At 45.7% G+C, this 27,841-nt stretch overlaps 1 protein-coding gene across 2 annotated transcripts in view; it reads left to right on the top strand.

Annotated features, from left to right (window-relative positions):
- PRKN (parkin RBR E3 ubiquitin protein ligase) overlaps positions 1 to 27,841 on the top strand; it is a 667,734-nt gene that overhangs the window by 556,057 nt on the left and 83,836 nt on the right. The window contains exon 11 of one of the 2 annotated variants that reach the window (XM_064158246.1): positions 14,785 to 14,877. The exons of the other annotated variant lie outside the window; for it this stretch is intronic. Coding sequence (XP_064014316.1) covers positions 14,785 to 14,853 — 69 coding nt within the window. The 3' untranslated portion in view covers positions 14,854 to 14,877. Of the gene's footprint in view, positions 1 to 14,784; positions 14,878 to 27,841 lie in introns of those variants that run through there. 2 annotated transcript variants of the gene reach the window in all.

Consider the following 27,841-nt stretch of genomic DNA (forward strand, 5'->3'; position numbering starts at 1 on the left):
GGCAGCCCATTCCAATGCCAATCACTCTCTCTGACAACAACTTCCTCTAACATCCAGCCTAGACCTCCCCTGGCACAACTTGAGATTCTGTCCCCTTGTTCTGTTGCTGCTTGCCTGGCAGAAGAGACCAACCCCACCTGGCTACAGCCTCCCTTCAGGGAGTTGTAGACAGCAATGAGCTCAGCCCTGAGCCTCCTCTTCTCCAGGCTGCACACCCCCAGCTCCCTCAGCTTCTCCTCACAGGGCTGTGCTCCAGGCCCCTCACCAGCTTTGTTGCCCTTCTCTGGACACCTTCCAGTATCTCAACATCTCTCTTGAATTGAGGAGCCCAGAACTGGACACAGCACTCAAGGGGTGGCCTGACCAGTGCTGAGCACAGGGGCAGAAGAACCTCCCTTGTCCTACTGGCCACACTGCTCCTGATGCAGGCCAGGATGCCATTGGCTCTCCTGCCCACCTGGGCACACTGCTGGCTCATCTTCAGCTACTCTCTGCCAGTACTCCCAGGTCTCTTTCTTCCTGGCTGTTTTCAGCCACTCAGTCCCCAGCCTGTTGTGCTGCTTGGGGTTGTTGTGGCCAAAGTGCAGAACCCTGAACTTGGCTTTGTTCAGTCTCATCCCATTGGCCTCTGCCCACCCATCCACCCTGGCAAGGTCCCTCTGCAGGGCTCTCCTACCCTCCAACAGCTCCACAGCTGCTCCCAGCTTGGTGTCATCTGCAAACTTACTGATGCTGGACTCAATCCCCTGCTCCAGATCATCAATAAAGATATTGAACAGGACTGGGCCCAGCACTGATCCTTGGGGCACAGCACTAGTGCCAGCTGCCAACTGGATGTGGCACCATTCACCACCACTCTCTGGGCCTGGCCCTCCAGCCAGTTCTTGACCCATATCAGAGTGAATCTGTCAAGCCACAAGCTGCCAGCTGTGCCAGGAGCTTGATGTGGCAGACGGTGTCAAAGGCTTTGCTGAAGTCCAGGTGGACTGAGAGTTAGAGGAAAGTGGCATAAAAAAATGATTTCATACATAACTAAAGATAATTGTTCCACAGAAAATAAACAGCTTTAAAAAATAGTATTAAATAAGGCAACCTTTTTCTGAGTACAACTTTCCTCATCACTGCTACTTCAATAAGTTATTTGATAAGGATGCCACATGCAGAACCTTACTATTTAAAACCCAATTCTATACAAAGTCACCATTTCACAATCAAAGCTGATTTTGAAGTGCTGAAACAAAGCTGATTGTCACTTATCAGTGTCCCCCCAAAAAAAAAAGCATCACAAGACTGCCTTTATTGCTACAAAACTTCTATCTTTTCATGTTGGATAAGTCAAAACAAATAGATGATGCTTAGGAAGCTTCCAACAAAAATCCACTTCTAACAGAGCACAAGCACAGAACCCCCTCAGCCTGAAAGAGAATATCTGGGGAAGTTATAAGCTTGTTAAAGTGAGTTTAGAGTACAAGTTGCATCTCAACTTCAACAGTTATATTAAGGTCACTAAGATGTAAGAGAAGGAGTAAAGGAAATTTTCCAGAGGGCAAACTATTAGCCTGGAGAAGAGGAGGCTCAGGGCAGAGCTCATTGCTGTCTACAGCTACCTGAAGGGAGGCTGTAGCCTGGTGGGGTTGGTCTCTTCTGCCAGGCAAGCAGCAACAGAACAAGGGGACACAGTCTCAAGTTGTGCTGGGGGAGGTCTAGGCTGGATGTTAGGAGGAAGTTGTTGGCAGAGAGAGTGATTGGCATTGGAATGGGCTGCCCAGGGAGGTGGTGGAGTTGCTGTCCCTGGAGGTGTTGAAGCCAAGCCTGGCTGAGGCACTTAGTGCCATGGTCTGGTTGATTGTCCAGGGCTGGGTGCTAGGTTGGCCTGGATGATCTTGGAGGTCTCTTTCAACCTGCTTGATTCATGATTCTGTGAAAATAAATTAAAATGAAAACATAATGACCAAATTAAATACATCCTTTAGCACAGTAAACTAATAATGTTGTTAGCAAAAAGCAAGGACAGAGAGCTGGAGAACAATGACCAACAGTAATGCAGTGGGAAGTAGCAGAAAAACAGCCTGCAGTACTTGATCATAAAATCACTGTGAGGAAGGAGAAGGAAAATTCTAATAAGAATAATATAAAATATCTGTGAATGGAGACCTTGAATAAGGGCAGAAAATTATTGACAGAGAACCAAGTCTCAGTTAACTCCATTGTATCCCTGCATTTCTCCAAGCTAAATCATTCATGCCACTCAATTAGATTTCCAAAAGCTCTCACATTAAATTGGGTGACAACCACTACCCTGATAGAAAATCTGTTCCAGTGACACTTGAAAGACATGAGTGAAGAGATCAAGAGTAAGGTTTAAAGGGAATGCTGACTCACTTGTCCAGATTAAGTGCACAGTAAAATAGGCTGGTTAAGCTGGGCATTGTTTCCATTTAGAAGTACCAAAAAGCAGCAGCCTGTTTTGTGCTTACCTCTGTTCTTTTCTCTTTTATGCCAGTGAAAATGCTCAGGTATGGAATGTCAAGGAATGGCAATCATGAGTCTGAAATGGTTATAGTGAAAAAGATTTTTAGGCCACCAATGTAAAGCCAATGCTTAATATTAAATATAATCCCCGGATAAAAATAATAGGCATGGAGCCTCTTCTCAAACATTATCATAAGATTATTTTTTACTTCACTTTTCCCTTCAAACTCAAGTAAATAAGTGTCAATTTTGTTTCCTTATGTTGCTTAGGGGGTTTCTTCTCTGTGTCCTGAAGGTGTTTGTTTTTTATTACAATGTAGTGATCTTTATGGTTAGGATGATTGTGTCAAGATCTTATCAAGCAAAGTTCATAGAATCATAGAATCGAACAGGATGGAAGAGTCCTCCAAGCTCATCCAGTCCAACCTAGCACCCAGCCCTAGACAATCAACCAGACCATGGCACTAAGTGCCTTAGCCAGGCTTTGCTTCAACACCTCCAGGGACAGCGACTCCACCACCTCCCTGGGCAGCCCATTCCAATGCCAATCACTCTCTCTGACAACAACTTCCTCCTAACATCCAGCCTAGACCTCCCCTGGCACAATTTGAGACTGTGTCCCCTTCTTCTGTTGCTGGGTGCCTGGCAGAAGAGACCAACCCCACCTGGCTACAGCCTGCCTCCAGGTAGCTGTAGATAGCAATGAGCTCTGCCCTGAGCCTCCTCTTCTGCAGGCTGCACACCCCTGAAGGGAGGCTGTAGCCAGGTGGGGTTGGCCTCTTCTGCCAGGCAACCAGCAACAGAACAAGGGGACACAGCCTCAAGCTGTGCCAGGGTAGGTCTAGGCTGGATGTTAGGAGGAAGTTGTTGGCAGAGAGAGTGATTGGCATTGGAATGGGCTGCCCAGGGAGGTGGTGGAGTCACTGTCCCTGGAGGTGTTGAAGCAAAGCCTGGCTGAGGCACTTAGTGCCATGGTCTGGTTGATTGGCTAGGGCTGGGTGCTAGGTTGGCCTGTATGAGCTTGGAGGTCTCTTCTAACCTGGTTGATACTGTGATTCTGTGATTTGCTCTCCTAGCAAGCTACTCACATATTCTCTGAGTCAGTAATTTGGACTGACTTTCAGTGAACAGATTATGCAGAAGCAAACACATTATGACTTTGGAAAAGGCTGACCAGGATTTTCATTCAATGGCAAATCTAATGTATATTGATTACAACCTCCCAAATTTTGTCTTTTCAAGTATCTTCAGTTATTAGATTTAGGTATTTATTTTTACATCAACAGAAAGCTTTTTTTTTTTCCTGGGCATCAATAATGATCTGAAGTTATTCAGGGAAGTGTTTCAGATTTGAAGATGGAAAAAAAGAAATGCAGCTGCCACACAGTAGCATTGCTCTAAGCTAGTAACTCACCACATCCTGCTATCAGAAGAATGAAAACAACTGGTAAATGGTGAATTAAATAAATCAAAGAGGAAATAAACTTAGCAATAAATGTACAGTGCAATAATAGCTTTTATATGCTGCTGTGGTTCTCACCAGTGGTGTTTTCATAATACACATCACAGGCATTCTCTGTTCAGGGAAACACATTAGTGGGTTTGTGTTGTTTTTATTATAAGCCATGCAAATAGTATTTGTCCCACTGGGATGTGACATTAATTATTAGCCAAAGATCTCTTACATTAATTCAGGCAATAGAGAGTGAACACTTCAGTCTTTGTTTTCAGAGCTCAACACAGAACTGTGCAAAACCACATTAAAAAGCATTTAACCCATGCAGAGTGCTCCTGCTGAAGAGATGACACATGGCAGCAATAAGTGGCTCCACTACCATTTGCATTATTTTTTCTGTGTGATTCAAACATGTGCTCCTTTATTATGTTTCAGGGAAAAAAAAAATACATATGTGTGTATTTAAATTATTTCGTGGCCAATGGTCAATGTCTGAAGCAACAAAATTGGAATCGTGGAATAGCAGATTGGAATGGACCTCTAGGATTCTGGTCCAGTCCTTCCTAGGAAAAGCAGACTGGAAAAGATGGTCCAGCACTCTGTCCACATCAATCTTAACACTGTCCAGTGTTGGGGACTCCATTACTTCCCTGCAGAGGGCAAATCCTGCCTGACAAATCTGGTGGCCTTCTATGAACAGGTCACAACATGAATAGATGAGAGGTGAGCAGCTGATGTCATTTACCTGGAGCTGAGCAAGGCCTTTGACGCTGTCCCACACCACATCCTGGTCTCCAAGCTGGTGACACATGGGTTTGATGGGTGGAGCATGAGATGGATAAAGAACTGGCTTGATGGCTGCACCCAAAGAGTGGCTGTCAATGGCTCCATGGCCAATTGGAGGCCAGTGACAAGTGGAGTCCCTCATGGATCAGCCCTGGGACCAGTCTTGTTCAGCATCTTTGTGGGTGCCATGGACAGAGGCATTGAGTGCAGCCTCAGCAAGTTTGCTGACCACACCAAGCTGTGTGGTGCAGCAGACAGGCTGGAGGGCAGGGATCCATCCAGAGGGACCTGAACAGGCTGCAGAGGTGGGCACAAGCCAAGCTCAGGAGGTTCAACAAGACCAAGTGCAAGGTCCTGCATCTGACTGGAGACAATGCCAAGCACAAATCCAGGCTGGGCAGTGAGTGGGGGTAAGAAAGAAGGAGGTGATGTCATTTATCTAGTAAAGCTGCTCACATTGTTTCACATGAAGTTCCTATAGACAAGCTAGGAAATACAAGACTAGCTGATGATTTCATTAGGTGGATAGTAATCAGTTGGAAAGCTGTGCGTAGCACTTCACAGTCAAAGTGGAGGTTTCAAATTTGTCCTGAGGTCGACAGGTTTTAATATTTTCTCTTATGCCTCCCTGAATTATTGCAGTGTAAGGTTATTAGATTTGCATAGGCTACGTAGCTGGGGGCAAGCAAATAGTTTGGGATTTGACAGCAATTCAGTAAAGATAAATGTGAAGTTCCTATACTTAGACAAGTACAAGCAGCCCTATGTTATGAGAGAAGAAATGCTGCGAGAGACAGCAGCATGGCAAATGCTCTGGGAACTGCAGTGGGTTGTAACCTCAGGTCAACAGTGCAGCAGGTAAAAAGCAAATGCTGGACTGAGAGGTGTTGTTGTGGAGGCAGGGAATTCGTGTGGCTGAGTCAGGGATCATAACAAATAGAATTATTTGATTTTCCTGGAACCCTGCCCCCAGAACTACATCCAAAAATGACTTGAGTTTATTAACAGATTCAGTTTGTTCAGGAATATCTTCCAAAAAAGGATATTATAGATAAATTTAGCTATTTAGGAAGTCAGGAAATGGAAAAGGCTAAGCTACAAACACAGCTTTACCCCACTAGCAATCAGGCTGAGCAGAAGGTTAAGGGAAAAGCTTACTCACAGAGGTGAGATAGGCACTTGGCAATGATCCCTTACTGGATTCCTCTGCCAGGAGCAGCCTTCTGACATTGCAGGCAATATCCAGTAATAGAGATCCATGCTGCAGAAGCCTTTAGGCAAGTGGCAGAGCTGCCAAACTCAGAAACGTCTCAAGCACTTGAGAGGGAGAAGAGAGGAATTTGGGGTACCCCTGGACAGGTGTAAAGATCACAGTAATTACTTCCCTTAAGACCACAGTAATTACTTTTCTTAATCCAAAAGAAAATATTAAATGCAGGCTGATGAACATGGCCATGGTTTTGTTTCTGATGTTATAACTCAGTTATAACATGAAGAGGAAAGATGTCCATTTTAAAAGCCCTGTGAGGAGAGGCTGAGGGAGCTGGGGTTGTGCAGCCTGCAGAAGAGGAGGCTCAGGGCAGAGCTCATTGCTGTCTACAACTCCCTGCAGGGAGGCTGTAGCCAGGTGGGGTTGGTCTCTTCTGCCAGGCAAGCAGCAACAGAACAAGGGGACACAGTCTCAAGTTGTGCCAGGGGAGGTCTAGGCTGGATGTTAGGAGGAAGTTGTTGTCAGAGAGAGTGATTGGCATTGGAATGGGCTGCCCAGGGAGCTGGTGGAGTCATCATCCCTGGAGGTGTTCAGGAAGAGCCTGGATGGGACACTTAGTGCCATGGTCTGGTTGATTGGTTAGGGCTGGGTGCTAGGTTGGCCTGGATGAGCTTGGAAATCTCTTCCAACCTGGTTGATGCTATGATTCTATGATTCTAAAATAACATAAGTACTCTGAAAGTGCTTATACTATTCACAGAGTAAAAATATTGCAGGGAAAGATGCCATAGAAAGCACAGTTGTGCTACAGAAATATCTGTAAATGATATCTTTAAGTGAATGACTTCTCTGCTGCCTGCAAATGTTCCAAAATCCATTTGCTGCATTGTGTACAGTTGTGTGTTGTTCCCTGTGTAAAATCACAGCAAAGTCTCAACAAAGTGATAAAATGGAGAATCTGTGAGAAATGACCTCCAAAAGAATTTTGTGCAGCAGGAAAAAGGTAATTTTAAAACAGTAATAATAATACTTGAGGTAAGTGCTGCTTTTGGGAGAATTGCATGAGAGGAGAAAATAAACCATCCACAAAAGAAAGGTAAAAGAGCACAGAAGAAATAGAAAGGCTCCATGAATAGCTAAGTGCTGAAGCATCAGTACACTGCAAATGAAACATAGAAGGAGTGAAGCTAATCTAACTGCATGCAGGGTTTGTAAGATAAATATGAAATTTAACCCCCTGCATTGAAGGTGGTTTTGTTTGTTAATGTAAAAGCAAAGTTAGTTGAAAATACCTGAGAAGGAAAGACTGAAATACTTCACTTGCTTGTTAACAGCTCCAAAAGATGTACTCTGAGTGTGCTTTTTATAGCCTTTGATAAGGAAGGGGTGAGAGGGTGAAGCCAAAAGACAAATGTTAGAACTGAAGCAGTGCAAAAAGGCACAGAAACCCCACATGTGACTGCACACATGTACATCACTAACCCACAACCAAGATCATCTAGGTTGGACTGGATGATCTTGGAGGTCTCTTCCAACCTGGTTAATTCTATGATTCTAATTCTGAGAAAGAGCTCTACAAGGAGGACAGAGGAGAAAACAGCACTGAAGAACTGTTCTGCCTGCAAAGGCTTTTAGATCCTAGTGGTGGTGATTTGCTTCCCCACTTTAGCACCCGTTCAGAGGAGAGCACAATAAAAGAACTGTGAGATTCATGAGGCTTAAAATGTGAATGATCTTTGCTAAGAGGAAAAAGACAGGTGAAAGATTTAGTGACTGAAACCTTTCCTGTTTCTCTTTCATTCTAATCTTAATGCTGCATATGGAGGCAGCAGGAGAGTTTTCTACCTTCTATACAGTGCCATGCCTCAGATTCCAGAGTTAGCATGAAAACTTTCAACAGCCTCAAATGCAGAATGGGTCTTTGCTATGTTATTTCCAGGCTCTGCAAACAGTTGGGAGAGATTAATCAAACATTTGAGAGCTCTGAAATCATGGGCTGTAGGAACTAGACAGGTTTCTTTTTTAGAAGTTGGGTGTTTTCTTTTCCCTGTAAACTGTCCACAGTGATTTTATGACACAGAGTCTGGTTTATTCTGTGTTAGCAGTGTCATTTCATAAGCAGCTGGCTGTTTGAAGCAAAAAGATCATCTAATCAACTCCTGTCAGTGAGAAGTCACAAGAGAGGAGAAAGAAATAATGCCACTCTGAGCCAGGACTGCTTTTCTCTAAAGCAGTATTTAGAAAGTCACCAGGAGCTGGGATTGGTTAGCCTGGAGAAGAGGAGGCTCAGGGGAGACCTTATTGCTGTCTACAACTACCTGAGGGGTGGTTGTGGCCAGGAGGAGGTTGCTCTCTTCTCTCAGGTGGCCAGCACCAGAACGAGAGGACACAGCCTCAGGCTGCACCAGGGGAGATTTAGGCTGGAGGTGAGGAGAAAGTTCTTCCCTGAGAGAGTCATTGGACACTGGAATGGGCTGCCCGGGGAGGTGGTGGAGTCGCCGTCCCTGGGGCACTTCAAGGCAAGGTTGGACGTGGCACTTGGTGCCATGGTCTGGCCTTGAGCTCTGTGGTAAAGGGTTGGACTTGATGATCTGTGAGGTCTCTTCCAACCCTGATGATACTGTGATACTGTGATATACTGTGATACATGAACTCTCCTTAGGCTTAGGTATGTTAGACACTGACAGCATATAACCACTCAGCGATATTGCACTTATTAGACTTCTCTCTGGCTTTTCTTTGGGTACTCCTAGAGAAAAGTCTAGAGATTTGAATGAAGAGAGAATGAAGCAGATATGGAGAAAACTGTTGATGGCACATCTCATCAGTTATTTGTTTTCAAATCCAAGTGGAGTCAGAAGAGGGCAGAAAAAAGACCATTTCATAAAATCAACCTGCTCAGAAGAGACCTCCAAGCTCATCCAGTCCTAGCCCTAGCCAATCAACTAGACCATGGCACTAAGTGGCTTCTGCCAATTTTTTTCTGATGTCTTGGCTTCACCACATATCTAGAGCAAGTGAGCACCACTTCGACCTGTTTTCTCAGAAAGCTGTTTGATTCCATGCACTGGGAAGCAAGGGGAGGGGAAAAATGGCAGCATCAGCAGCATACAGAACTGTGTTGTTTTGTGTCATATGAACTGTCTGCTGGAACGTGAAGATTAGTTAAGATTGAAGACAACAGCAGTTGTTGCTCATCCTAAAATACTTTCACAACCAGCTGATTAGTTTTCTTACACAAAAAGACAGCTAGAAGCAGATCTGTTTGGAGCTCCTAGAAGATCCAGCAGACACTGAATGTCAAGACATTTTCCCAAGCAGGGTAGCTGTTAAGTATTATGGCCTAATTTCACAGATGATTAACTGTGTGACTTCTACTACTTGGATGTTATCATTTTACTACTCTCATAATCTTAGCACTGCTTTGAGGTTTTGCAGGGACTTCCAGGCAATCACTATTTCCATAGACCTGTTCTTCAGTTAAAATCAGAGTGCACTGAATAAGCCCATCTGACTTATGGGTGGGACACATAGGACACCAGAAACAGCTCCCAGCACCAGAGTCAGGGAATCCCAATTTTGGCACAGCAGTCAACAACTATATACATTTTCTTCTCAAATAGTACCACAGCTTCCTCGTGTCATTACTTGGCTGTGCAATGGAATAGTGTTGTCAGCAGGAGCAGGGAGGTCATTCTGCCCCTCTACTCTGCACTGGTTAGACCACACCTTGAGTGCTGTGTTCAGTTCTGGGCCCCCCAGTTTAGGAGGGACATTGAGATGCTTGAGCATGTCCAGAGAAGGGCGACGAGGCTGGGGAGAGGCCTTGAGCACAGCCCTACGAGGAGAGGCTGAGGGAGCTGGGATTGGTTAGCCTGGAGAAGAGGAGGCTCAGGGGAGACCTTATTGCTGTCTACAACTACCTGAGGGGAGGTTGTGGCCAGGAGGAGGTTGCTCTCTTCTCTCAGGTGGCCAGCACCAGAATGAGAGGACACAGCCTCAAGCTGTGCCAGGGGAAATTTAGGCTGGAGGTGAGGAGAAAGTTCTTCCCTGAGAGAGTCATTGGACACTGGAATGGGCTGCCCGGGGAGGTGGTGGAGTCGCCGTCCCTGGAGCTGTTCAAGGCAGGACTGGATGTGGCACTTGGTGCCATGGTCTGGCCTTGAGCTCTGTGGTAAAGGGTTGGACTTGATGATCTGTGAGGTCTCTTCCAACCCTGATGATACTGTGATACTGTGATAATGGGCTTACAATGTGTTAAGCCACAAGAACATCCAGCCTTTGTGAGGTCTATAGAGAACTGTAGTCAAAAGAGCCCCTTGTCTGCTAAGGCTCCTGAAAAAAGGAATTTGTTCCTCCACTGTAGCTTCTAATTTTGTCATAGGAGTTATCCAGATATCACAGGCTCACAGGATGTTAGGGGTAGGAAGGGACTCAAGGAGATCATTGAGTCCAACCTCCCTGCCAGAGGAGGACCACACAATCTAGCACAGATCACAGAGGAATGCATCCAGACAGGCCTTGAAAGTCTCCAGAGAAGGAGACTCCATAACCTTTCTAGTGAGCCTGTTCCAGTGCTCTGGGACCTTTACAGTAAAGAAGTTTCCCCTTCTGTTGAGGTGGAACTTCCTGTGCTGCAACTTACACCCATTGCTCCTTGTCCTATCCCAGGGAGCAGTGAGCAGAGCCTGGCCCCACCACTCCTGACCAGCACCCAGGTGTTTATAAACATTTATTAAATCCCCTCTCAGTCTTCTCCAGACTAAACAGCCCCAGGTCCCTCAGCCTCTCCTCATAAGCCATGCCCTCCAGTCCCCTCATCATCCTCCTAGCCCTCTGCTGGACCCTCTCCAACAGATCCCTGTCCCTCTTAAACTGGGAAGTCCAAAACTGAATGCAGTACTCAAAATGAGGTCTCACCAGGGCAGAGAAGAGAACCTCCCTTGATCTGCTGGACACACTCTTCCTAATCCACCCCAGGATCCCATTGGCCTTCTTGGCCACCAGGGCACATTGCTGTGCCATGGGTAACTTGTTATATCATAGAGTTGTTTCTGCAAGTGGCCAGCTGCAAATCAGCTAATGTGCCTGTTTCTCTTCATGCCATCATTTTGTGGAGTGCAGATGAACCAGCAGAGGAGGAAGCTTTGAGCAGGACCTCTGAAGGTAGAGGACAAGACTCACCCTCAGCATATCTGTAAAACCACAGGAAGATGGGCCCACATTGCCAATGGAAACATTGTGAATTAAGAGTGTACTTGTATCATAGAATCAACCAGGCTGGAAGAGACCTCCAAGCTCATCCAGTCCAACCTAGCACCCAGCCCTAGCCAATCAACCAGACCATGTGCCTCATCCAGTCTTTTCTTGAACACCTCCAGGGGTGGTGACTCCATCCCTGGAGCAGGTCGAGTTTGCCTTTGTAAAACTGCAAGAGTCAGTTGGTCAGGAAATACTTTCTGTGAGGCATTCTTGATCGAGATACCCAGATAGGAGATAGCTTTGCTTCATCTACCATCTTGATCTGATAGAGCAACCATCTCTGTCTTCCAAGTGAAGACATTTGCTTACTTGCTTTCTCTTATAGCCACCCTCCATCAGCCTTAAGTTTTCAACTTGCTTCCAGTGCTGCCTTCCAAGGCAGTCTGTGTGCAATGCCACTTAATCCTGAAGCATTGCTCAGAGAGAGGAGGAGGCCTGGACTTTGAGTTACAAATCCTGTAGGTTCTCAGTGCAGTGTCAATTCTGTGGGGATGTATTCTCCAGTGGTGGTGGTGTCAGCTCATCTGCACCTAAAGCAGTCACTCCTGCTCATGGCAGCCTCTACCATGTTTGTATTTACCCTTAGTTAAGTGATTGTCAAGCAGTGGAAGAGAAGAGTGTGTAGGAGATGTGCTTAGAGCAGCAAGGGCACACCTTAGGAACCATTAGGATGAAGTATCTGTGGTCATGTCTTTTGCAAGTGCTTTCCCCAGCTTCTGCATGTTGGGACTACTATTCTGTTTAGAGCTATTGTGGTAGGTGCTTTCAGTCCTTTTTCTTATATCTGGTGTGCTGATAATTGCATGTCAACCTTGAAAACAGGTCTAAGGTCATAATTCAGCTCATGGTAAAGATATCAAATGAAGCTTCAAACACAGTAGTTCAAGCTTCGGCATTAAGGATTCAAAGATATTCTCTTCCTGAAGTACATGGATTGTGTTTAGAGCTATTGCAGTAAGTGCTTTCAGTCTTTCTTCTTATATCTGGTGTGCTGATAGTTGCATGTCAACCTTGAAAATAGGTCTGAGTATCATAATTCAGGTCGTGGTAAGATATCAAGTGAAGCTTCAAATATAGTAGTTTAAGCTTTGGCATTAAGGATTCAAATATATTCTCTTCCTGAAGTACATGGATTGTGTTGGCACCTTGGAGGTGGTGGAGTTGCCATCCCTGGAGGTGTTTAAGGGGAGAGTGGATGTGGTGCTTGAGGCAATGATCTAGTGATGAAGGATGCTGGGATGAAGGTTGGACTGGATGATCCTGGTGGTCCTTTCCAACCACAATGATTCCTAGTGATTAGATGCTGTGCTGAGGGATTCAGTTTAGTAAAGAACTTGCCAGTGTGAAACTAATGATTGGACTCCCTGAGCTTGAAGGTCTTTTCCAATCTAAGAAATTCTGTGATTCTGTGTTATTGTCTTATTAAATAGTTTATCTTAAGAAGAAGCTCTTCACAGAAAGAGTGACTGGCCATTGGAATGGGCTGTCCATGGAGGTGGTGGAGTCACCATCCCTGGATATGTTTAAAAGGAGGCTGGATGAGACACTTAGTGCCAGGGTTTAGTTAATTAGAAGGGTTAGGTGATAGGTTGGAAAGGTCTTTTCCCACCTGGGTCATTCTGTGATTCTGTGGTTCTGTGATCCGCCTCAGATTTGGAGGAGGACTTTTCACAAGGAGACAATCAGATTCATCCCTTATCTCTTACCACACACAAAGAATCATTGCCTCACCAAACTGTTCAGGACTTGCAGGAACGAAGGCATTGGGAACCTCCAATCCTTTCTTTTCTTACGGTCATGGACTTTGTCCCACTACTTTGCCTACTGTTTTCAAGGTACAAGTTCCTGTTTGGACTTAGCTGGAGATAGAATCATAGAATCAAGCAGGTTGGAAGAGACCTTCAAGTTCATCCAGTCCAACCTAGCACCCAGCCCTAGCCAATTAACTAGATCACAGGATTATAGAATCAACCAGGTTGGAAGAGACCTCCAAGCTCATCCAGTCCAACCTAGCACCCAGCCCTAACCAGTCAAGCAGACCATGGCACTAAGTGCCTCATCCATCCTCTTCCTGAACACCTCCAGGGACGGCGACTCCACCACCTCCCTGGGCAGCCCATTCCAATGGCAGATCACTATAGACTGCCATGAAGACTCTGTTTCTACAAAACTAAGGGCACATTTGCTGAGAACAACTATAGACTTTTAAAGCATTCACTGTCAGAAAGTAAAACTAACATTTTCTGTGTCCTTCCTGATATTTAACCCTCTTATGCTAGGCAGTTGCCTGAACAAGCTAAAATACCTTCCTAAAATTACCTCCCCTTGAAAGTCAAGTTCCTGCCCCCTGTTGTTATTCCTGTCTCTTCCAGGTTTTTTCTTCTCTTGTTTCCCTGGAAATTTTGCTGCAGTCCTCTGCAGAAATAAAGGCCTTTGAATTGAAACTGATGCTCCTCGACAGTACGATGCTGCTGTCATCTCTGCGTTTACATTCTCCATTCTCCTTGGCTTGGCTATTTACTAGAAGTACCAGCTTCCTATTGCCTTAAGACAGAGAGAATGTCTTACACTGTATACTTCCAAAAGCTGTTGCAATGCCCTGTAGGGCATCCTAACTGTTGTCCTAAATTGAGATGACAGTGTTGCTCATATTAAATTGCCTTCTTGCTTGGCTTGGCATGCTGGGATCCATATCTATTAATGCAGGAGTGTCCAAATGTCCTGCTAGGAAAGCAATTTGTTCCTCAGTAGGGTGTCAGGGAAGCAGCTGGTCTAAGAAGCTATCAGAGGTGATGTTAGGGGCAAGTTGTGTTTTTCTTGATTTAATGGAAATTTGTACTGATCCATCTCCTTGCCTGTCCCCACCACTTGTCAACAGGGCAGCACATATCCATCTCCAGCCATCTCCTATCCCTCCCGAGGAGCCTGTCATACCTCTCTTGTGGAGAGACATGCTTTTGCACAGCCTGAGTCTCATAATAGACACTTCAACAACAGCACACATGTTATTAATGGAGGAGGGTTTTTTAAATGCCCTACAGAGACACAATTTCAGAACACTTCAGCTAAGTATGAGGTTTTAAACCTCCACTTGGAGAAAGACGTTCACACAGACTGAGGTTTATTTTACTCCTCTTCATTGTGCCTGCATCCCATAAAGTATCATAGACTCTTAGAATCAGTCAGGGTTGGAAGTACTTCTAAGCCCTTGAGTAGCTTGCATTGGTTTATCTTTTTTTTTTTTCCCCATTTATAAATGGAAAATTATTCTCAATTAGATTTTAAGTCAGCCAGTGAAGGAGAAATGAGAGGTTTCTGGAGTCATATGCAGTGTCTTAGTATTGTCAATATATGCTGGTCCCTATTTGAGGTGAGTGTTATGGAGATGCCTACATTTGTGAAGCTAGACTATGGTTATGGCAGAAATGGTTTTCTGGTGACCTCAGTAGGAAGCAGTGCACAAGTAGGGTGCAACAGCCTACATCTTTGCAGTTGTAGTTACATCACGATACAGGCAAGTACAATCTAAGGTATATGATACAACTTGATCATAAAGAAAGAGCATGCATATTAAAGAGTACTTCTGTTGTGTTTTCAGGCCCAGCTGCAGCCAACTCCCACCCAACCACTCACACAGCTGTCACCCCATACCTTCATCTCCCTGTAGGATGGGAAGGAGGAATTGGAAGTAGAATGCAAAACTCCATTTTAGATTCAGCTGGGTTATAGTTACCACAGAAATTTTGTTTACAGGGGCACTGTTGGAGGATTTGTCCAAATACTGACAGGCAGATTTTGTTTGTTTCCTTCCCTCCCTCCCTTCCTTCTTTTCCTTCCTTCCTTCCTTCCTTCCTTCCTTCCTTCCTTCCTTCCTTCCTTCCTTCCTTCCTTCCTTCCTTCCTTCCTTCCTTCCTTCCTTCCCTCCTTCCCTCCTTCCCTCCTTCCCTCCTTCCCTCCTTCCCTCCTTCCTTTCTTCTTTCCTTCCTTCTTTTATTATTCCCTTCTTTCTTTCCTTCCTTTCCTTCCTTTCCTCCTTCCTTCCTTCACTCACTCCTTCATTCTTTATTTCCTTCTTTCCTTCTTTCTTTCCTCCTTTTATTCTTTCCTTCTTTCTTCTTTCCTTCTTTCCTCTTTCTTTCTTTCATTCTTTTGTTCTTTCTTCCTTTCTTCCTTTCATCCTTTCTTTCTTCCTTTGTTTCTTCCTTCCTTCCTTCATTTCTTCCTTCCTTTCTTTCTTTCTTTCTTCCCTTCCTTCCTTCCGTCCTTCCTTCCTTCCTTCCCTCCCTCCCTCCCTTCCGTCTTTCCCTTCCTTCTTTCCCTTCCTTCCTTCCTTCCTTCCTTCCTTCCTTCCTTCCTTCCTTCCTTCCTTCCTTCCTTCCTTCCTTCCTTCCTCCCTTTCCTCCCTTTCCTCCCTTTCCTCCCTTTCCTCCCTTTCCTCCCTTTCCTCCCTTTCCTCCCTCCTTCCTTCCTTCCTTCCTTCCTTCCTTCCTTCCTTCCTTCCTTCCTTCCTTCCTTCCCTCCTTCCTTCCTTCCCTCCTTCCCTCCTTCCCTCCTTCCTTCCCTCCTTCCCTCCTTCCCTCCTTCCTTTCTTCTTTCCTTCCTTATTTCCTTCCTTATTTCCTTCTTTTATTATTCCCTTCTTTCTTTCCTTCCTTTCCTTCCTTTCCTCCTTCCTTCCTTCATTCCTTCCTTCTTTATTTCCTTCTTTCCTTCTTTCTTTCCTCGTTTTATTCTTTCGTTCTTTCTTCTTTCCTCTTCCTTCCTTCCTTCCTTCCTTCCTTCCTTCCTTCCTTCCTTCCTTCCTTCCTTCCTTCCTTCCTTCCTTCCTTCCTTCCTTCCTTCCTTCATCTACATACCTATATCTAGATGGATAGAATTGTTCTCTGGCTAGTTTTCTTTGTGTTTGCTTGTTTAGATAATGCTTAGCATTCTGTGGTCCTAACCCATAGAATTAGCTTGCACTGAATGAACTAAGAAGATGAACAGCTACAGGTGAATGTGCAGTTAAAAGCATAAGTATATAGTTCAACTTTACATGTGTGAATTTTTTCAGTAGATGCAGTAATGAACCAGCAAACATCCAGCCTAGACCTCCCCTGGCACAACTTGAGACTGTGTCCCCTTGTTTTATTGCTGGTTGCCTGGCAGAAGAGCCCAACCCCACCTGGCTACAGCCTCCCTTCAGGGAGTTGTAGACAGCAATGAGGTCAGCCCTGAGCCTCCTCTTCTGCAGGCTGCACCCCCCCAGCTCCCTCAGCCTCTCCTCACAGGGCTGTGCTCCAGGCCCCTCACCAGCCTTGGTGCCCTTCTCTGGACACGTTCAGCACCTCAACATCTTTCTTAAACTGAGGGGCCCAGAGCTGGACATAGTTGATATTGTCTTGCCAGCCTGTGTGGGTAACATTCCTGGATGTTAGGAGGAAGTTGTTGCCAGAGAGAGTGATTGGCATTGGAATGGGCTGCCCAGGGAGGTGGTGGAGTTGCTGTCCCTGGAGGTGTTGAAGCCAAGCCTGGCTGAGGCACTTAGTGCCATGGTCTGGTTGATTGGCCAGGGCTGGGTGCTCGGTTGGCCTGGATGAGCTTGGAGCTCTCTTCCAACCTGTTTGAACCTATGATTCTATGAAGTAAACACTCTTCCCTGTGCTGCAGCTGAAAGCTCACAATGAGACATGAGTCCGCCTGGTGGTGAAAATGAATGCCACAGCAGGAGCTATCTCCACAAAACGGAGGTGTTGTGTTCTCAGGCTAACATTTCTTCTGCCATTTGGCAGATTTGGTTTTGGTTGGGTTTTTTTTTTTTCAGAAAGCAATCCATCTGCTGCTTGAAACAACTCACTGCTGGCAGTGTTGTTTTGCATCTTGATCTGTGATCAAAAGCTATTTGTGGCATGGCAGCTACAGAGTCAAATCAGAGTATTTTGAACAAGCAGGAAATCATTGTCTGGGTTTGTTTTCAGCTCAGTGTGTGTGGTATCTGCTGTCACTGGTAAACCTCAGAGACTTTAGGGGCTGCTAGAAATTAGTGCTTCCCCAGAGACTGTGCCCTTTTAGCAGAGCTTATACTTTTTTCCCCCCTCTAAGAGAAGTTCTCACAGCACTTGTGTGAAATTTTTAAAGGAGAGCAGCCCTGTGCAGAGGCACCTGGCAGTGCTGGTGGCTAACAAGTTACCCATGGCACAGCAATGTGCCCTGCTGGCCAAGAAGGCCAATGGGATCCTGAGGTGTATTAGGAGCAGTGTGTCCAGGAGATCAAGGGAGGTTCTCCTTCCCCTCTACTCTGCCCTGCTGAGACCTCATCTTGAATACTGTGTTCAGTGTTGGGCTCCTCAGTGTAAGAGGGGCAAGGATCTGCTGGAGAGGGTCCAGCAGAGGGCTATGAGGATGATGAGGGGAATGGAGGGCTGCCTTATGAGAGACTGATGGACCTGGTTGATTCTATGATTCTATACTGTCTACAACTACCTGAAGGGAGGCTGTAGCCAGGTGTGGTTGGTCTCTTCTGCCAGGCAAGCAGCAACAGAACAAGGGGACACAGTCTCAAGGTGTGCCAGGGGAGGTCTAGGCTGGATGTTAGGAGGAAGTTGTTGTCAGAGAGAGTGATTGGCATTGGAATGGGCTGCCCAGGGAGGTGGTGGAGTTGCTGCCCCTGCAGGTGTTGAAGCAAAGCCTGGCTGAGGCACTTAGTGCCATGGTCTAATTGATTAGATAGGGCTGGGTGCTAGGTTGGACTGGATGATGTTAGAGGTCTCTTCCAAGCTGGTTGATTCTATGATTCTATGATACACTAATCCTTAGAGGAGAGAGAAGAGGTTCTTATGAGAACTATTCTTATGAGATTCTATGTTCTTAGTTATGACCATTAGTGTTCTTTGGCCATTCCCAGAGGAAAAACTTTGTAAGGGAAAACTGATTTGAAAGCAGACCTCTCTCCTTTCCTCACTGTAGCTGGATGATCTTGGAGGTCTCTTCCAACCTGCTCGATTCTATGAAAACAGACAGATGGGTTGAACAGAAACGTAGCTTCTTCTCTCCCTCAGTTATAATTTGCTCAGCAAGAAGCTCTGTTGAAAGGGTAGGCATGAGAAGAGATAATAGGATCTTAAGATAAGTAGGAATACATCAACGATGCCAGTCTGGCACAGAATTGTAAACAAAAATTATCTTGCTCTTTTTCAAAGGTCTTCTGCACAGTAGGAACTGCAGCTTTTGTTTTGTTGGGGTTTTTTTTTCTGCAAAGACTTACGCATCACATGTTTTTTTAGCAAACCCCAGCAGGAAATAAAAGCTGTTTGGTTCACAGTACTCAAATGGCTGGAGAACATTTGAAATAGTTTTGGCCAAGTTTGGCACAAATGTTCAGCACCCACTTCTGTGAAGCATATGGTGTGGTGTGGTGGCTTGTCCAAGTGATTTCTAACAGATTGGTAGGTCAGAGATGATAACATCAGCCTTTTTTTTCCTCTCTCTTTATTTTTTTTTACTCTTCTCATAGAATCATAGAATCAGTCAGGGTTGGAAGGGACCACAAGGATCATCTAGATCCAACCTCCCTGCCATGGCAGGGACACCCTACCCTAGAGCAGGCTGGCCACAGCCTCAGCCAGCCTGGCCTTAAACACCTCCAGGGGTGGGTGCTCAACCACCTCCCTGGGCAACCCATTCCAGCCTCTCACCACTCTCATGCTCAAAAACTTCCTCCTCACCTCCAGTCTGACTCTCCCCACCTCCAGCTTTGCTTCATCTGAATTCACTCAAAACCTATCAGAAGGAAAACAAACACTCTGAGGATGAAGAAAAGAGTAAAAGACCATTTAAAGTCACAGGGAAGAGTGTTTATTTCATAGAATCACAGAATCAACCAGGTTGGAAAAGACCTCCAAGATCATCCAGTCCAACCTAGCACCCAGCCTTAGACGATCAACCAGACCATGGCACTAAGTGCCTCAGCCAGGCTTGGATTGAACACCTCCAGGCACAGCAACTCCACCACCTCCCTGGGCAGCCCATTCCAATGCCAATCACTCTCTCTGCCAACAACTTCCTCCTAGCATTCAGCCTAGACCTGCCCTGGCACAACTTGAGACTGTGTCCCCTTGTTCTGTTGCTGGTTGTCTGGAAGAAGAGCCCAACCCTACCTGGCTGCAGCCTCCCTTCAGGTAGCTGTAGACAGCAATGAGGTCAGCCCTGACCAACCCCACCTGGCTACAGCCAAACTCAGATAGTCTCAGTAAATGCATCTGATGTTGTTAGTTGTGTAGAGGTAACCACAGGAGATGCATTTACTGAGACTGTGTATAATGATCCCTGATTTATTTTGAGTCAGGTCATCTCTGTTCAGCTCCTGAAGACACTTAGAAAATTTAGGAGGGTGATTCACAAATGTTTTCTTCATTCTAATGTGGGAAGTGGAATTAAAAGCCCAATAAATGACTCGCATAAGCTGCATGGTGAATAATTAGAGTGGGGAAGGAGAGAAGAACTCAGAAGAGGAGGAAAGTAGTTATCTTTGTCTAACTATAAAGACAGATACTATCTGCCCACAAGATAATAACTGATGCTATCTATAGAAGGTATTATCTATATCTGTCTTTCTTTCAACGTTTAATTTAGTGTTCATGATTGAATCCACAGTGTGCACTGTAAAATATGAGACTTGAGAAGCTGGCCTGGGCTGACAGTGCTATGGGATCTTTAGCAGGGAGTTTCAGAGGTGCTGTTATTTCAACTCTGCAAACATAACACTGCTTTGCTGTCTTTCCTACTGCTTTTTCCATGCCACAGAAAGGCTGAGTGTAGCAATTTTGCAAGTTGGAAAGTCACAGCTATTTGTTTATAAGTATCTCAATGCCACACTTTGACTACTGTGTTCAGTTCTGGGCTCCTCAATTCAAGAGAGATGTTGAGGTGCTGGAACGTGTCCAGAGAAGGGCAATGAAGCTGGTGAGGGGCCTGGAGCACAGCCCTGTGAGGAGAGGCTGAGGGAGCTGGGGGTGTGCAGCCTGCAGAAGAGGAGGCTCAGGGCAGACCTCATTGCTGTCTACAGCTCCCTGAAGGGAGGCTGTAGCCAGGTGGGGTTGGTCTCTTCTGCCAGGCAGCCAGCAACAGAAGAAGGGGACACAGTCTCAAGTTGTGGTGGGGGAGGTCTAGGCTGGATGTTGTTAGGAAGTTGTTGCCAGAGAGAGTGATTGGCTTTGGAATGGGCTGCCCAGGGAGGTGGTGGAGTCACTGTCCCTGGTGGTGTTCACACAAAGCCTGGATGAGACACTTGGTGCCATGGTCTAGTTGCTTGGCCAGGGCTGCGTGCTAGGTTGGCCTGGATGGTCTTGGAGGTCTCTTCCAACCTGGTTGATTCTATGATTCTGTGATCTGGGGGGGAGCTACAGGAAATCTGGGGAGGGAATTTTTGGGATGTCAGGTGGTGATGGGACTTGGGGGAATGGAGCGTGGCTGGAGATGGGTGGATTCAGACTGGATGTTGGGAGCAGGTTCTTCAGCATGGAGGTGGTGAGACCCTAGAGAGGGTTGCCCAGGGAGATAATGGAGGCCTCATCCCTGGAGGTATTTAAGGCCAGGCTGGATGAGGCTCTGGACAGCCTGATCTGGTGTGAGGTATCCTTTGCCATGGCAGGGGGTTGGAACTAGGCGATCCTTGTGGTCCCTTCCAACCCTGACTGATTCTATGATTCTGTGATTCAATAGCAAAATCATCTGAATGTGAAAGAATATACACAAACAATGATAATAATGATAATAATGATGATACTACTACTAATAATAATAATGGCATCCAGAAAGAAAATCTCACTGGTGATTCCCTCCCTCTCTGGAGAGTCAAATGTATGGTGTAATAGATTTTAGCCTTTAATGTAACATCACTAAGAAACAAGTCATCTATAAGAAATGGAGGAATGGCTGTTACAACCACAATGCTTTAACCCATGGTAAAAGAATAGTGAATTGCTAGTGTTGCTGTATTCCAGGGGAGTTGTCTGTAGTTTCTGAGGTAAGAAGATGAATGAAACTCCAGCTGCTAATAGCTAAGAGTAGATATTTTACCTCGGTGCAATTTGAGTCAATCAGAGGCTTGCAGAGAGTATCCTAAGGCTATTTTTCCATTGTTAGATGAGCTGCCTTTGTGTACTAATAAAGCATTACTCTTTTGGGCTGGCAGCCTGGTACAGGTATACAGAGAACATCTGTAAGGCTGTCTTAAAGGAGCCCTTGGTAAGTCACATCATAAGAAAGAAAGAACTTGTTAAACATGAAGTCCCAAGCTGCAGTGCCACAGACATTCTGTGCAGTTCTGTAGGTCACAGAATAGTTTACAGAACCTCTTCTAATTTAAAGAGGCCACATGTTTCTGTGTTAGATACTCAGTAAACTGACTGCATGATGTTTGTACTTCATCTTTTAGAGCTGCTTCTTCCCTGGCTACAGCCTCCCTTCAGGTAGTTGTAGACAGCAATGAGCTCTGCCCTGAGCCTCCTCTTCTCCAGGCTGCACACCCCCAGCTCCCTCAGCCTCTCCTCACAGGGCTGTGCTCCAGGCCTCTCACCAGCCCTTCCCTAGACACGTTGCAGTATCTAGCAAGTCTCAGGTTCCAGTATTCAGTGTAAGAAAGTATTGCTCTCTGTTTTTACAGATGGAAGGCCTGGCATTGCAAGATTAAGAAACTTGTTCAAAGCCTCAGGGGTTCCATACTCCCATTTCTGAGGCTGAGCATTTAAATTACAAACTCTTCCTTAGAAAAAAGAAAGCTCTTTTGTCATGTAGAGATGAAGGCTTTGATATTCCTCTCATGTACTCCACTGTGAATCACAAATTATTCCATTGCAGTGAGTTGAACTTCCTTGGTAACTCTAACACTAAAACTAAAACTGTGGAAGAGTCTTAAAAATGTCAAAGAGATTTAGGAGCCAAAATTTTCTGATTCTGGATGTGTCTTACATTCCTGACTGATGGAGGTGCAATGGAATCTGCTGTACCATGTTGCATTATCTCCTTCTAGGTGGTTAGTTTGTCTTCATGATAGGAGTATTTGGTTCAGAGCTAAACAGAGACCAGACAGAAGTAAGGAAAGTTCTTGCCTATAAAGATTCCTTTCTGTAGAATACAATTAAAATGTGCAGTACTGAGCTGATGAGCTACAGATTCTTGTGGCTGTTTCAAAGATAGCAACAGCATTTGTCTCGTACATGGATAATGTGTGTGTGTGTTTTTATGTGTGAACAGGTTAAGATGTTTTTCCATTCATCACTTCTAAAAATCTTCCTTTGCTGCTGCTCGTTTTGGCAGAAATAAGCAGCTACCATATCACAGATGTCAGGGGCTGGAATGGAGCCAAGCAGACCATCGAGTGCAACCCCCCTGCCAGAGCAGGACCACACAATCTAGCACAGATCACAGAGGAACACATCCAGACAGGCCTGGAAAGTCTCCAGAGAAGGAGACTCCACAGCCTCTCTGGGGAGCCTGTGCCAGTGCTCTGGGACCCTTACAGTAAAGAAGTTCCCCCTTGTGTTGAGGTGGAACCTCCTGTGCTGCAACTTACACCCATTGCTCCTTGTCCTACTTATGATTCCTTCAAAGGGACGGATCTCTGCCCTCATTTCCCCTGGCACTTAGATACATTACTGTTAATGCAAACAGCAAAGTAAACATTTCTACTGGACAAGCCCACATATTCTGTTCCCTAGGGTGATGAAGCTGGTGAGGGGCCTGGAGCACAGCCCTGTGAGGAGAGGCCGAGGGAGCTGGGGGTGTGCAGCCTGCAGAAGAGGAGGCTCAGAGCAGACCTCATTGCTGTCTGCAGCTCCCTGAAGGGAGGCTGTAGCCAGGTGGGGTTGGGCTCTTCTGCCAGGCAAGCAGCAACAGAACAAGGGGACACAGTTTCAAGGGAGGTCTAGGCTGGATGTTAGGAGGAAGTTGTTGGCAGAGAGAGTGATTGGCACTGGAATGGGCTGCCCAGGGAGGTGGTGGAGTTGCTGTGCCTGGAGGTGTTGAAGCAAAGCCTGGCTGAGGCACTTAGTGCCATGGTCTGGTTGACTGGATAGGGCTGGGTGCTAGGTTGGACTGGGTGAGCCTGGAAGTTTCTTCCACCCTGGTTGATTCTATGATTCTGTGGGAATACCTCAGGAAAAACAAAATGCATGCAAAACACTTTCTGCATTTTCCTTTGAGTTACTGGAAGGTACTAAAACACTGTGGTGTTGCATGGTGAATAAAATCCTAGCAAAAGGAGAAATTACTGCTTGAAATTTTGTTTTATACATTGAAAAATGAGAAATATTTAATTGCACTAATATTTAAATTCATCCAATAAGCAGAAAAGAAACACCTAGTGAATTTTAAGTGGATAATGGAATATCACAGAATCACAGAATCATGCAGGGTTGGAAGGGAATCATCCAGTTCCAACCCTCCTGCCATGCCCAGGGACACCCTACCCTAGAGCAGGCTGCCCACAGCCTCATCCAGCCTGGCCTTAAACACCTCCAGGGATGGGACCTCAACCACCTCCCTGGGCAACCCATTCCAGCCTCTCACCACTCTCATGCTCAACAACTTCCTCCTCACACCCACTCTGCATCTCTCCACCTCCAGCGTTGCTCCATTCCTCCTAACCCTGTCACTCCCTGAGAGCCTAAAAAGTCCCTCCCCAGCTTTTTTGTAGCTCCCTTCAGATCCTGGAAGGCCACAAGAAGGTCACCTGGAGGCTCCTCTTCTGCAGACTGAACAGCCCCAACTCTTTCAGTCTGTCCTCATAGAGCATCCTCTGAGCATCCTCAAATATCTAATAATCAGTCTTTTTGCTAATCAGTCTTTTTGTGTCTGGATGTAAACAGTCTTAACAAATATGGCTTAAAATCTTCCCAAAGTAAACCTGAAGTCCTTTTTTTTTCCCCTGTAGTTGGTTTAAAATTACACTTGATATTTTTGAAAAGATAAAGATAATTTCTTTCTGCTAATTACCCTCACTGGAATATTAAGTTCTTTGAGCTTTTCCTCAGGATAAAGCTCCTTTGCATCTTCTAAGTTAATTAAGAAGCCTCCTTCTTCCTTGAACATCTCACTCTTTGTGTCTCATTTAAACCATGACACTCTTTAATTAGGTTACTGTATGCTGATTCATATGAAATTGAGGTTCACCTTAGCTCACCCAGCAGTTTTTCAGATAAAAACGTTTAAGGTGATGTCTGGGTTTTGTCTTTTTGTCTATTTGGTGTGTGACAAATGGTGATAAACAACTGTGAAGTACAAGTTCATTTTATAAGAGTCAGGGCAGTACGTGGTGGAGTCACAGCAGTTCTTGCTTTCTCCTAGCACAATTGATCACTGTATGATGTCAGTGGCAGCCTTCACTAAGTCCTGCCAAGGACTGCAACAGCTTCATAAGCAACAATGCTGTCGTTTGCAGCCATTTTGAACACATCCTTCAATGCTGACAAGTGGGAAGGACTTTTCTTTAGCAATTTCACTTGTGTTACTACTGCCATGGATGTGAAGTCCTGGATTGTTTTTGTTTTCACATGCTCCACTGGATTCCCTCAGGAAAAGAACTAAATATGAAGTTCTCTGTCCAGTTCTGGGCTCCTCAATTCAAGAGAGTTGTTGAGATGCTGGAACCAGTATCAGCGGGATTGGAAGAGGCCTCCAAGATCATCCAGGCCAACCTAGCACCCAGCCCTGGCCAATCAACCAGACCATGGCACTAAGTGCCTCAGCCAGGCTTTGCTTGAGCACCTCCAGGGACAGTGACTCCACCACCTCCCTGGGCAGCCCATTCCAATGCCAATCACTCTCTCTGCCAAAAACTTCCTAACAACATCCAGCCTAGACCTACCCCACCACAATTTGAGACTCTGTCCCCTTGTTCTGTTGCTGCTTGCCTGGCAGAAGAGCCCAACCCCACCTGGCTACAGCCTCCCTTCAGGTAGTTGTAGACAGCAATGAGGTCTGCCCTGAGCCTCCTCTGCTGCAGGCTGCACACCCCCAGCTCCCTCAGCCTCTCCTCACAGGGCTGTGCTCCAGGCCCCTCACCAGCTTTGTTGCTCTTCTCTGGACACCTTCCAGCACCTCAACATCTCTCTTGAATTGAGGAGCCCAGAACTGGACACAGCACTCAAGGGGTGACCTGAGCAGTGCTGAGTCCCTGGAGACCTTTAAGTTTTAAAGACACCTACTTCATTTTCTAATCTCCAGATAAAAGAGTACCTGCAGGTGAGGATCTGCCTTGCCTAAAACCCTTCACATAGCTATTTATTGCCACAAGGATTTGGCTGGGGAGGAGGATTTCTGCCAGCACCAACAGGTGCAATCACATGTTGAATGGAAAATCAACCCAATTTTTAAGCATTGTCAGAGAGGAAAAGATTTTTTGCCAAGGAGCCAGCACTTACCATGTTATGTATGCTGCCTGTCTAATCCTATGGTCACTTGGCACTGTACACCCAGCAACACTGGCCAAGTCATTTAGATGGCACATGTGTTCAGATGGCACAGCTCCACCCAAGCTCAGAGTCAGCCAAGAGGTCATCCATCTAGAAGCATCAAGTGGTACTGCAGATAGTAGGGTTTCAAGCCAAAAATAAGTTTCCAAGCAGCTGTCTGTATCATATATCTATGACTAAAATGATGTGATTGATAATCTAGGATTTGCTTGGATCCTTTGTCAGAAGATAATTTCTCTGTGAGTGTATAGACCTTGACCTTGCAGTGCCAAGCTTGGGTGTGTCAAGAGAAAGAATTACAGTCTCATTTTTGGGTAGCTGATGAGTAAGAATCATCCCTCTTTCCTAGAAGAGATGATAGATGTTTCCTGCTGAAAATGTCCCCCATTAGTCTCTGTCAAAAGCAATTAGTAAGAATATGAACTGTGTAAATTATTTTAGGAGTTTGAGCAGCAAAGCTTTTTGTAGGCCTTAAATATCCAGGGCATCTCTGGTATACAATCAAGGATATCATAGAATCATAGAATCAACCAGGCTGGAAGAGACCTCCAAGATCAGCCAGACCAACCTAGCACCCAGCCCTGTCCAATCAACCAGACCATGGCACTAAGTGCCTCAGCCAGGCTTGGCTTGAACACCTCCAGGGACAGTGACTCCACCACCTCCCTGGGCAGCCCATTCCAATGGCAAATCAATCTCACTGTGAAGAACATCCTCCAGCTTTGCTCCATTCCCCCCAGTCCTCTCACTACCTCATATCCTAAAAAGTCCCTCCCCAGCTTTTTTGTAGGCCCCCCTCAGATGCTTTCTCATTTTAACAGAACAAGGCAAATACTGTTGTCTGATATAACAACTGTGAAACAGAAAGTAGTTGACAAATGGAATGTAACTGACAGAGATTATCATTATGGCAATCTAAATCTTGCCTAGATCAATTGACCAAAATTGGAAGCTCCAAGCACAGAAGTTGGGTAGTATTTAGGCAGCTGAGTTATAACAGCAAATTGAGTTTGAGCTCATTAGAATGTATTTATTAATATAGAATCATAGAATCAACCAGGTTGGAAGAGACCTCCAAGACCATCCAGGCCAACCTAGCAGCCAGCCCTAGACAATCAACCAGACCATGGCACTAAGTGCCTCAGCCAGGCTTTGCTTCAACACCTCCAGGGATGGCAACTCCACCACCTCCCTGGGCAGCCCATTCCAATGCCAATCACTCTCTCTGACAACAACTTCCTAACAATATCCAGCCTAGACCTCCCCCACCACAACTTGAGACTGTGTCCCCTTGTTCTGTTGCTGCTTGCCTGGCAGAAGAGCCCAACCCTACCTGGCTACAGCCTCCCTTCAGGGAGTTGTAGACAGCAACAAGGTCACCCCTAAGTCTCTGTTTTACCACTGATTATGGTGTAGTAAGTAATGGGAAATCTTTGTGTCTTTTGCTCCATGAGCTGGCAGATGGAGTCAGGGACCAGTATAGTGCCCCTGTAATCCAGACGGAAGCAGTAAGGGACCTGCTGAGCCACTTGGATCCTCACAACTCTGTGGGACCAGATGGGATCCATCCTAGGGTGCTAAAAGAGCTGGCAGCTGAGCTGGCCAAGCCACTTGCCATCATTTATCAGCAGTCCTGGCTCACTGGAGAGGTCCCCTAAGACTGGAAGCTGGCAATGTGATCCCATCCACAAGAAAGGCCAGAAGGAGGAACCAGGAAATCACAGACCTGTCTGGATGAGGCACTTTGTGCCATGGTGTAGTTGATTGGATAGGGCCAGATGATAGATTGGACTGGATGAGCTTGGAGCTCTCTTCCAACCTGGTTGATTGTATGATTGGGTTCAAAGTCTACATTTCAGCTGGTGCATGTAGTACCAGTCAGTGTTTCACAGCTCTTCAGATGTTCTGGGCAGCACTTGGTGATCCAAAAGCAGGCTGAGCCATGCCATCATAATGTAGGTTGCCTGGCTGATGTAAATGTTAAACTAATTGAATACCCTGATTTAATCCATAATCAGCACACAGGAACTAGGCTGTTTTCCTTTCAGATTTTGAGGGGGTTCATGTAAACAGTTTCACAATTTTCTGTGTTCCCTTGAGGGATGATGCAAAATTAATAATCTATATTAATGATGATATCCAGCTGATAATTGTTAATAACTATGAACACTGCTTATTAACATTGAAACTCAGCAGAAAGCTTAT

The sequence above is a fragment of the Pogoniulus pusillus genome, chromosome 18 (genome assembly GCF_015220805.1).
Source record: "Pogoniulus pusillus isolate bPogPus1 chromosome 18, bPogPus1.pri, whole genome shotgun sequence".
NCBI classification, from domain to species: Eukaryota; Metazoa; Chordata; class Aves; order Piciformes; family Lybiidae; genus Pogoniulus; species Pogoniulus pusillus.